The sequence below is a fragment of the Ascaphus truei genome, chromosome 1 (genome assembly GCF_040206685.1).
Source record: "Ascaphus truei isolate aAscTru1 chromosome 1, aAscTru1.hap1, whole genome shotgun sequence".
Classification (NCBI taxonomy): Eukaryota; Metazoa; Chordata; class Amphibia; order Anura; family Ascaphidae; genus Ascaphus; species Ascaphus truei.
Window position 1 is genome coordinate 511781806 of NC_134483.1, and position 12189 is coordinate 511793994.

General features: G+C 41.5%; 1 protein-coding gene across 1 annotated transcript; it reads left to right on the forward strand.

Moving 5' to 3' along the window:
• Positions 1-2365: 2365 nt before the first annotated feature.
• TNIP2 (TNFAIP3 interacting protein 2) lies at positions 2366-10544 on the forward strand. The gene is made up of 6 exons (XM_075570772.1): positions 2366-3503; positions 6185-6484; positions 7168-7251; positions 8125-8388; positions 8703-8822; positions 9223-10544. Exons 1-6 carry the CDS (start codon positions 3135-3137, stop codon positions 9496-9498), a joined length of 1413 nt encoding a protein of 470 aa, XP_075426887.1. The 5' UTR covers positions 2366-3134; the 3' UTR covers positions 9499-10544.
• The last annotated feature ends 1645 nt before the right edge of the window (positions 10545-12189 follow it).

A 12189-nucleotide genomic window follows, 5' to 3' on the forward strand; every position in this document is an offset into this window, starting at 1 on the left:
CACTTACAACAATCCTGAACTTTGATTTGCTGCATAAATCAATGTGACACACTGGGGGATTGCAGTTCTATGGGATAATATGGTACTAAACGCTACAGATCTGTAATTTGAAAGTAAATAAAAATATCACTTGTGACCACATTCACGTCACAGATAGGTCTAACACCCCTGCCTGGGGGATGGGGGATGGGGGATGGGGGATGGGTGGGGGGATAGGTGGGCGGGTGGGGGGATGTCACTGCTTCTATTTTACAGCCTGTGGAATTACAGTACAATAAGGCTGACTTCGGAGTATATAGAATATGATCCTAAATAAAACCATATGAGTAATGTGGTATGTGAGTCATCAGGACTCATCAAAAGATACACCTTAGCAGGGACTGCCAGTCAAACACGTGCTAAAGTCTTATTTCCTACACCAGCCTTTCCCTCGGCCTGCTTTGCATTGCCAGTGGCTAAATGAACAGTCAAATAGGTGATTACACTTTCTAAATTTAAAGGGTGGGGGTCGCCGTTGGAATCAGAACAAAAATGCCCATGTATTATTCTCTTAGGAACGTCCTCCTTGCCAAGGGTGTGGGCAGATAGACGAGCGCTGACGCCAGCTTTCAGGGGAGCGCTGGATTATTACCATGTATGGAAATATAAATAAATACACGCGGTGCAAACTTCTGTGTACTTCTGTCAGCCTGCAGCACTGAGACACAGGCATCTCATAACACTGCCTGATTACTGTACTAAGCGGGGAGGGGGCAACTCCAGTCCTCATGGGCCACCAACAGGTCAGGTTTTCGGGATATCCCTGCTTCAGCACAGATGGCTCAATCAGTGGCTTAGTCAAAGACTAATAGAGGATACCGTTCTGTGGCTAATTAAATGTTTTTATTTGTGCGAGCTTTCGAGATACATTGATCTCTTCTTCCGGCGATGTTACAATGAATAAAGCAGCAAAGGGTTTTACTCAAAACCAGTGCATCTTGGAAAGTGACTAGAGCCCATATAGTGCAGAATAAATGAGTACTTCAGTATTAGGTGATACCTTTTTTATTTGGACTAACAATTGATATCATAGGACAAGCTTTCGAGAGTTCTCCTCTCTTCTTCAGGTTAGCAATACTGGTTTACAAAGGAATCTATGGCTGAAACAGAGGTTTGGAAAGCCAAAGCTTGTCCTATGATATAAATTGTTAGTCCAAATAAAAAAAAGGTATCGCCTAATACTGAAGAACTCATCATGTCTTAGACAGGTTTGCCACCCCGCCTTTCACCATTATCACCCAGTGCTTCCACTGCAACATGGGATTCTGGGAAATTACATGCAAATGAGCACACAGTGCCACCTTTTGCTTTAAATCCATTTTAACATGGACCCATATAAGCTTATGCTTACTGCATTGCACAGCTTTTCAGCACAGCCTCGGTTAAGACGCATAGCCAGTAAACCTACCCAAAGACAGTTGTGTTATACTGGATTTACAATTTGAAGATTGGATAGGAATCCACCACACAATAGTTAAGTTATGGTGGGTAAAAAAAGTGACAAAAAAACCTCCACAGTAAAGCATATAGCAAATGGAAATATTACTTTGTGCTCTTGTGCATGTCTTAGACAGGTCTGCAACCCTGCCTTTCATCATTATCGCCCAGCATACAGTGCTTCCACTGCAGCAAGGGATTCTGGGAAATGACATGCAAATGAGCACACAGTGCGACCTTTTGCTTCAAATCCATTTTGACATGCTGGGTGATAATGGTGAAAGGCGGGGTTGCAGACCTGTCTAAGACATGTAAATGAGCACACAGTAATATTTCCATTTGCTATATGCTTTACGGTGGAGGTTTTTTTTGTCACTTTTTTTACCCACCATAACTTAATTAATGTGTGGTGGAAAACTACCCAAGCTTCAAATGGCAAAGCCAATATAACCAACCCCACACAGATAAGACCCAAAAGGTTAAAACAGCTGTTTGTGGGTAGGTTTACTGGCAATGCATCTTAACCCAGGCTGTGCTGAAAAGCTGTGCAATGCAGCAAGCATAAGCTTACAGGGGTCCATGTCAATATGGATTTGAAGCAAAAGGTGGCACTGTGTGCTAATTTGCATGTCATTACCCAGAATTCCTTGCTGCAGTGGAAGTGCTGGGTGATGGTGAAATGCAGGGTTGCAGACCTTTTTATCCACCATAACGTATCTAATGTGTGGTGGATATAGATATATAGAATATATTATTAGTGCTGTTCCCCATGTGAAAGGCATTCTCGCCTTGTTCTTGGTCTGTTTCTTTACTTGCTAGTTAAAGCTTCAGGAAGGAAGTGTTCAGACAACAACCAAGCGCATGCGTTTCACAAGCCCTGCCCATCTGCAGACAAGCAGTGCAGCAGGCACAGGGAAGTAGCGGCGGGGGCTTCATCCTGCCCCTGTTACCAGCAAATGTTACTAAGACAGCTGGGGGAGGATATTAGGAAAGGCTGCTTCCAGGATCTAGAGGAGCAGGGCAGTCCTGGAGGGATCGCAGACGGTTTTTTTCCCCCTCTTAAGCCCTTTCTTCAGTGTCTTTTCTGTCCCACGAAAAGTACTAAAAAAGTCCGAGTGCAAAAGAGGGGAAGCCCCTAGAGGAAATTCCCAGGGCTGCAGTGCAAAGGGAGTTCAGTGACTGGCTGCCGGCTGTGCATTGGGGTTTCACAATAGCACAGCGCCTCCCACACTGCCACTGTACACACACAACGGCTGCTGCACCTTCTCACTGCACTATATATCTCACAGGGGAGCACACCTGGGATCTGTTCTCTCACAGCGCAGTGAAGATACATCACTTCTGCAGCACATCTGGAAGCAAGGGAAGGATCCACCATTTTTGTAACGTTCACTTCTGTTTATTAATTATATATAGCTATTCCACTACATATTTATCATATTGTTTTTTTTTTATTGATTTCATATTTTGGGGGGATACCAGTAATACTTTTTTTTTTTTTAGTGGACATTTTTCTTCAGTGAATTGAATATTTATTTTTTCCCCTTGGACACATTTTTGTTGTTATTGCCATTTGCAAGCACGTGGTTATCTGGATTGCTGGGGTTTGATCACATCCTACCTGACACATTCAATAGTTTGGCACCTTTTAATAAAGAATGTCATGTATAAGTGATGGCAGCACAGACCCTCTGTTGGCCAGGTTTAAACTGCTAGAAGAGACCGTGGAGAAGCTGCACAGAGAAAACAGGACTTTAAAAACCAAGCTACAGAGCTTTAACACCTTGAGCACTTTCTATCACGAAGCCAGGCAGCAGATCCGGAACCTCAACATGCAGGTGGCTGCAAAGGACAATGTCATTCAGGGGCTAAAGGACACCCAGGGTATCTCTGGGACAGAAGAACATCAAGTGGTGGGACCGTCTAAATCCCTGGTGGAGAGTTTGCTGGATCAGCTGAGCAAAGTGAAGAGCCACGTGAAGGAGGCAGAAAGGACGGCAGAGGAGAAAGTGGGTGCTCTCAGCCAGGTAAGAGCAATGCCATCCCCACTCAATGCAATGTGCACCATATCATCACCTATCCAGGCTCATCCTACACACATCCAGGCACCATATCATCACCTATCCAGGCTCATCCTACACACATCCAGGCACCATATCATCACCTATCCAGGCTCATCCTACACACATCCGGGCACCATATCATCACCTATCCAGGCTATCCTTTAATAATGAAAGAAGAATCTAACATATTTAACCAATTTGGTAGTGAAAGGGTTATGGCATTGACCAAGTTTTCCCCTTTTTTGTGCATAAACAACCGTCCATCATTTTCATCGTCCATTAATCGTGTTACACCTGTAAAGCTTTAATTAAAGTTCTCAATTATGAAGCATTTGAAGATGTGCAGTTTTTAAGCTGTTTGGGGGATGTGTATGGCCCTGAAAATAATATCTTCACTATAAGTAGGATTCACGTGAATAGTCGTTAACAAATAATATTGTCTGTCATAATCAATATGCCCCTAATAGTCATTGTCAGTTTTGATTTCCTACAGTAGATCAAGGTACTTTTTACCTATTTTTCCTATTCACGTCTGCAGTTTTGGGAGAAAAAAATATTGGAGTTACTTTTATTATAGTCAATTACCCCTTAGGCCAGTACTGTACCGCGTTATTTTATCTGACATGGAGTACAGATTTCGTTATTGTTTCACTTTGAAAAGCTCCACCTTTGCCCCTCCCTTATCAGGCTGTAATTATACATTTCCAGATATCTTTGTTTCACCCTATTCCAGGGAAAAAGTCTGCATGTGTTAGTCTTTAGTCACTCTTCCTTACTATCATTAAATAATGAGTAATTTTTCCAAATAATTGTGCAATGCTTCCTCTTTATAAACATCCCAGACTACAGTATGTTGATTTTGAGTGTAGCTGGAGCACTGTTCTTTACCTGATCTGGCCTGTTATGTTTATCCCTTTTTGGGACATCCCGATTACTGCATTGTACAATAAAGTATTTTGCACAGTAAAGTGTTATATGAGGGCATGCAAGGGTACATGTGTTTTTTAAACATGCCATGCGAATAAGCAGCGACATAATCCATAACTAACCATAAACTTAGATTGTAAAATCTTAGGGGCAGGGACCCCTTTTCCCAGTGTTACTTTGATGACTTAAAGCACTTGTTCCCATTATACATTAGGTTATATTATTAGGTTACGCGTGTATTACTGCTGTGAAGAGCGAAGTACATGGGTGGCGTTATATAAATAAAGATCTACATACATACGTAAATGGTACTAGAGATGTGTCACTGCAATTAAACCTGCATGAACATTGCTCTCATTAGAAACACTGGTAAACAGATAAACAGAGAAGGGTATTCATCGTGTCATATATGGACTACGGTGGGGTAAATTGAACCATGCTTCATTACGTGTGAAGGGTAGAATATATATATATATGTATATATATATATATATATATATATATATAGATGTGTGTGTGTTTGTGTATATGTGTATATATATATATATATATATATATATATATATATTCTATAATTATATAATATATATATATATTCTATAATTATATAATTTTTATTTTTTTAATATTAATATAGTTTGTTCTAACCAAGAGTACCACTACTTAAAAAAAAAATTTGTAAGCTGACAAGTAAGGCTTCTCTTTTTAATGAAAAGAGGATTTATTTTATATATGCTCCTTCCTCTTTTTAGAGTTTTAATGTAGTATAACACATTGTAATGGGAGGATCGGATGGATTTGCCCTGTTAAACAAGGTTGGTACTTCATTAAATCAGGAACAATGCAACTACTGCGTGTAAGTAGTACTGTTGTAAGGCGGTATTTCTTTATCTGCCGACGTGTTGGATCAGTCTGTTTTCCGAAAAAATCCCCCACAGACTTTTTAATGGGAATTTTTGGCCTAGACTGACGGCCCGCTTCAGAGAATATGTCTTGTGTTTCTACAAATCTTGGAAGCTTCAGCCCCCCTGGATTTTTTAATATCACGTGTGTCGCTGGAACACCATTGTAACTCCTCACTAAATGAATGTGAGTGAATTACCGTTATACCTTCTCCAGTTATTTCATTTGCAAGTCTAAAAGAATTAAACAAATTGTGTCTGAGATCAGATGCATTGTAAGGAACCCCAACCCTCTCTAATAGCGCGTCTGAGATCAGATGCATTGTAAGGAACCCCAACCCTCTCTAATAGCGCGTCTGAGATCAGATGCATTGTAAATACTTCTGTATTTGGTAACATTTTCAAATGACCTCAACATTTTAGGAATGCCGGAGGAACCCAAGTGTTCCTAGGAACTCCTGTTGAAAAACACTGCCTTACCAGAACACTACAATTTATCCTTTTTTTTTATTGTGTTGTAAATAAATAAACCTGTTTTAATCAATAAATAATTGCTGCTGCGCTGGTATGTTCTAAATTCTAATGATATTTGCCCATAAGCACACATTCTTGCTCAAAGCTTATAGTTTGACTGTAAAACATGTTGTTTTTTCTTTTCTATGGCTCAACCCCTTTAAAAAAAAAAAAAACACATCTATGGGTGACAATTGGAAAGTTATTTTTTTTTTTTTTTAGTTTTCCTTTTTACTGCAAACTTTTTCTCATGTTCGCGTTATGAACACGTAAATTGTAATTTGCATGTTTACCTTATTGCAGGAAGTTCAGAGACTGCACCAGCAGCTGGGAGAGAAAAACGGGCAGATGCAGCAAAGCGCCAGCTGGCCCCCGCATGAGAAGGAGATCTTTCAACTTCAGAGAACCCTGGCTGAGAAGGACAGACTGCAGGAGACCAGCGAAGTGTTGTGCCGATCCCTCTCCGATGAAACTCACCAGCTCAGGCGCAAGCTAGAAGCCACTGCAAAAATGTGCCAGCACTTGGTAAAGTGCCTTCAAGCGACACCTAGGATAGACAATAGGACTGTAGAAGACCAGTTGCATGTGGAACGACCCAGTAAGGTAAGACCCGTTGGTTTTAATGTTTCTGAATACTAGTTGCCCATACTTCTTGGACCAATTTTAAAGAAAGGCCAAGAAGCCATTAAAATAGTACTATTGCTATGCTTGATTTTAGGAGAGGACAATCATTTTAAGCAAACTCTAAACATAAAATGTTTATTGTATATTAAATCTTGGAAAGGAAACTGAGAGCATATTTTAGATGATCAAATTGTATTATGCAACCATTACTATTTTCTAACATGTGTGGTTTCATGAAATCCGGTGGACTAAGAACTGTCTTCACAACAGTCAGTATTCAATCCTAGTGCTCCACACTTAACCTATCAAGAACTATATGCTTCATATAGTGTGCAAACTCTACGCACAACTGCCCAGTGACATTTACAGGCTGAATAAATCCCTTCGCATAAGCTTACATTATAATTTTGGTTCCAGAGAAACATCTAGATAAAGTGATTTATTCAAAGTCAAATCTCACACTGGGATTGAAACCAGATTAATCTGTCCCAAACTGGGGCTGTTTCCACTGTTCAGCGCCTCCCAAGCTATTATGAGACTGAAATAGTTCACACTGAAATTTTTGTTTTATCAATAATAATTATTATCCTTTTGTCGAAGAGCCTAACGATCCAGCGCTTACATTAATCCATAGCATCATGTTTTCTGTGTTTCCTTTTTAGATTCAACATGCAGACAGTGACACTGAGACATCTCATAGTAAACTGCAGGAAGAAAACCGCTTATTAAAACAGAAAGTTATTTATGTAAGTAAATGCAAATGTACAGTGATATTTCGGTAAAACAGTTCCTCTTTAATTGTTACTGTAACATCCTCCTGGGTTTGACGCAGTTACCTAGTATTGTTCTTCCCCTTGAGAGATGGGCAAAGGTGCTAATGGGCAAATGAAGCTTAAACTTTTCTGTCCCCTGGAAACTTGTACATTCAGGGTTGTTGGTTCAATATGGGACTCCCAACTGACACTGGCTAATTTAATTTTTTTATTTTAAACCTTTCTTTGGTTAAGGAACGCTATAATTATATTGTCAAATTCTGCGGAACCCCAACCCTGTCTAATATCTTGTCTGAGATCAGACGCAATGTAAGGAACCTCAACCCTCTCTAATAGCTAGTCTGAGATCAGATGCAATGTAAGGAACCTCAACACTCTCTAATAGCGCGTCTGAGATCAGATGCATTGTAAGGAACCCCAACCCTCTCTAATAGCGCGTCTGAGATCAGATGCATTGTAAGGAACCCCAACCCTCTCTAATAGCGCCTCTGAGATCAGATGCATTGTAAATTCTTCTGTATTTGGGACAATGTTTTTAATGATCTGAAAAATGCAAGGAACCGTTTAGGAATGGCTGGGGAACCCAAGGTTTCCAGAGAACCCCTGTTGAAAAACACAGGGTTAATCATTTGAGTTGGCTGTGTCTAATATCATGCAGCTCTTTGGGGTCCTGATAATTAAAATAATTTCTTCTTGTCCTTGTGCTGGCAGTGTTTCTACCCCAAAGGTGGTTGCATATGCACACCTGAAGTGCATTTGTAGAGCATTTAGTTATGCTGTTGGAATGGAAATGGCTGTGTAAACCAGTGGTATTAATTTTTTTACTTTTATTGTGTCGCCTCCTAGGTAGAAGATTTAAATGCAAAGTGGCAGAAATACGATGCAAGCAGAGAAGAGTACGTCAAGGGGCTTCACAAGGAGATGAAGGCACGACGTGAGCACCACAAAGCCCCACACACCGCACAGACACATGCAGATATCAGACAGAAAGAGATTATCAGGCTGAACAAGCTGCTGGAAGAGAAGATGAATGAATGCACCAATCTTAAACAAGAGGTTGAAAATGCCAGGGTTGCTGATGGGGAACGTATACAGATGCTGGAGCAACAGGTATTTATTGCACGATGTCTGCTTCTGTAAATATATGTAGTAAAGTAATGCTTCATTTAATAGTTTACTGATTGTTTTTATTAGTCACAATTAGATTTGATATATATCCATGTTTTTTACTAAATGAAAAATAAAGGATTGGGCAGAGTACACAATGAAAGCAACAGAAACACATCAGTTTACTAGTGATACTTCGCACGTTTTTGATAAATTCCTAAATTGGACATGTATGCAGCATATGATGTGAGATAGGGATAGTTAAACTCGCGTTGTCTTGTGCCATTTCTCATACTTTAATATTTGCCTTTTCACAGGTTCTTGTTTACAAAGACGATTTCACGTCGGAAAGAACAGATCGGGAAAGAGCACAGTGCAGGATTCAAGAACTCATGGAGGAAGTCGCCTGCCTCGAGCAGCAAGCAAGCAGGAGACAGGTAAGAAATCCGAGCCTTACACATGTAATAAGAATTGTCAGGTGCTGATGGGGAAGGAGAACTTGCTTCTTGTAGGGCAACGCATTGTAGATCTGAAGGGGTTAATTACGTGAGGAATGCTGAGGAGGGAAATGAGAGCGTACAAAGCTATACAAAGAATAGTTATGAGTTGACAGAATGTTACATTAAGTCACCTGCCTTTACCCAGAATGCTTTGTGCAGTATTCAGGCATCTGAAAAGTCTGGTTGTAGTACAGGGGGGTGGAGAGGATTGAAAATGTGCTCAGTCCAAATTATGCTAATAGGGATAGAAAGGTGAAAACGGGGAACGCAAAATGTGAATACTTGTAAATAACAAGCATCTGAATATTCATTTTTTTTTTTTTTCTCTTCTCTTTAGGATGAAAGGGAACCAGGTGCACATTTTCAGATCTACATTGGAAACAAAAACAATAAGTACACCCCGAAAAAGGTGACCGAGACCCTGAGAGGCAGCAGCTCTGACCATGCGGAAGTGAAGAGGCAAGTTACAGAGGCTGAGCATGCGGCAGGTCGTGGGAATTCCGGTCCGGAAAAGAGAGGACAAGATGAGCTACAGTGTCCCCGCTGCCTGAGGCTCTTCCAGGACAAACTTGGTGAAAACTTCCTGGAACATATCTCTGAATGTTGTCAGTGACTGTGGCTATTCTGCTAACCACTGTTGATTCAACCACTACATGGACTTTAAAATGCCTGTTAACATGAAGCATGTTTGCTGCAATGCTGCTGTGTCCTTACCTTGGGCAATTGATGTAACTGTGACGTGCCATTTTTTCCCTAAAGAAAATGGGGAATGATTTACTAAGTAGTGCGACCATGTGTCGTTTTGGTCATGTCCTAACAAATTATTAGGACTGGGGTCTTGAAAGATTGACCATTTTATTGGACTAACAAGGTATCAACGAAGTTTTGCGTTTAAAACAGTATTTTTTATGTTGGTCCGATACAAGGAATCACATTCCTTTTGTATAGCGGTAATGACATTAGTTTACCATTGTTTGTTTGTTTGTTTTTTTTGTAAAACATTTTTCGTCTGGCGATCCACTGTCCAGCTGCAAATTCCATCCACTAAGTGGATCTAGTAAACCAGAGGAAAAAGAAACGGATCCTTCAACTTTTTTGCTGCTCGCAGATCCTGCGTCCCAGCTTAGATAAACAGGGATGCGGAAAACAAGCACGGTTCTGGAATGCTCCGTAGAATCTTGCATATGTTGTAGAACCGCAGTGGACTATGGCATCTGTATTGCTGGTCAGAGAATGTAAAGGTATTTCAATAGCACACTGTTTCTAACAATTGAAATGTTAGAGAATTAACTGAAGTTCTACCCACTACTATCCTATTTTGTTGGTTAGGAAGAAAGCTTGTTTACAAGGACTGTTTACTTATCATCCAGATAACTCTATTCCCTGCAGTTTTTACACTGAATATGCCTTTTACCTTCTGTCAGCAAAGTTTTTATACTAGTTGATTTGCGGGGATAATGCTCTTTTTTTTTTTTTTTTCCCCCCCTAAAATGGTAATTATTTTTTTTTAAGACTGTTTTTGCACTGAATTGTTAAATTTATTGGTCCATATTGATCTTCCTGTTACTGTAATTTTTTATAATACTATGATGTTTATAGAATTATATATTTTTACCTTATTTATTTAATGTAAATCAACTTGACTTACAGTATACCGAAAAGCTTATTTTTATAATAAAAATAAATTGATGGAACACTACTGTAGTAGGAAACTGTTACTTGAAGCTCGGGCGACTCTTTTGGTGTGGCCACTTTAACAGAGTTGGTTTATACCGAGGGGGGGGGGGGGGGGGGTTGGGAGGAGGGGAGGGACAACGCCAGTCTTCATGGGCTACCATCAGGCCAGGTATTGGGGATTTATTTCTAACAACATTTATTTAGCGTCCTTATCTGGGGCTTTGTACATTAGTTATGTAACGGCTGGACCCCCCTTGTCTGACCCACCCAATCTCACATTGGCCCGTGTGGTCTAACCGGTCCCCATTACAAGGTCGTGTGTGGTGGTGCACCTGCAAGTAACAGGACTCCTGAGTCTCCCGCTTGGTGTTATAGAGGATATCATCAGGACAGGTATCTGAGGTAGTGGTTACGAGTCCAACTTACTTCACGTGCAGCGCCTCCACCTCATCAGGATCTGTGCTTCCGCAGGGAGATTGTCCTGGTGAGGAACTCCTTCTCGGTGGTGACTGCCACTGCAGAGTAATCTCACACTCACACAGCGGGGGTATCTTTGAACATGGCATCTTTATTGTAGACTGGGATGTAGCAGACTGCCCCATGCAGCTGCCGGCTCTAGCCGCACATCTCTCCGTGCTGTCCCTTTGCCAGGTACGCCCTCCCGTATTGAAGTGGGATTCCCTTTCTCCTAGGGAGATCACCACTGCGCCAGGTCCCTGGACACAGTGTGGCTTAGACAGACTTAATTGGTCACTCTGCTACCGCTAGTTACAGCACTAGGGTCACAAATGTATTCCTCCAATCCTTTATGCCGTAGCATACATTTTACCAGCTGCTTCACACAACTGCTGGCTAACTCTCGCAACAACACTAACTGACAGTGCTGTGCCCTTTATACCTCAGGGGGCAGGCGCATCTCTGATGTCACTATCCAGGGACTCAGAGCATACAGCCACTCCCTTCCTTACACAGGGCACCACACCAGGGTGTGAGGGAAAACCTCCATAACTACTGCTGGCAGGCCTGTACTTACCAGGACTTACTGCCAACAGAGAAGATGTACGCAGTCATTATTATGCATGGCTATATACTCCCCCTGGTTAATACCCACCGTCCCGGCTGGGACCTAAATTTGGTGTACCTTGCGCCAGGAAACACTGCAAAAGAACACACAAATAACATGGCAAACATCATCACATTGACATAATAATGCAAGCCCATCTCACTCACTGACCAGCAGGGAGCGCTAAAGAAAAATCAGACCACTCTAATTTGGCACTCAATAGTAATGTCGAGGATCTGGCTTCTTCACCTCCCGCCCCGCGGCATCATGCACAGTCACGCTGTATTCCCGTGGTACCCCTCGCTCATTGCAATACACCACTTTGTGCATGTACACACTGCGTCCTATCTTCCAGACCCGCATAAGCTGAGCTACCCTCTGCTCGGCCTGAATTCCTTTAATGGCTCCCCCTTTTTCTACGATATAGTGCTGGATATCGTTCTTAAGCCATCTCTCCCTATTCTCCTCTATCTCTCTCATTAGAGGTTCCGGGACATACGGGTAATCAAGCCCATGCGACCTTCTGTATTTTGCCGCAATAGCCCGTTCAGCTCGGCAAGTCCT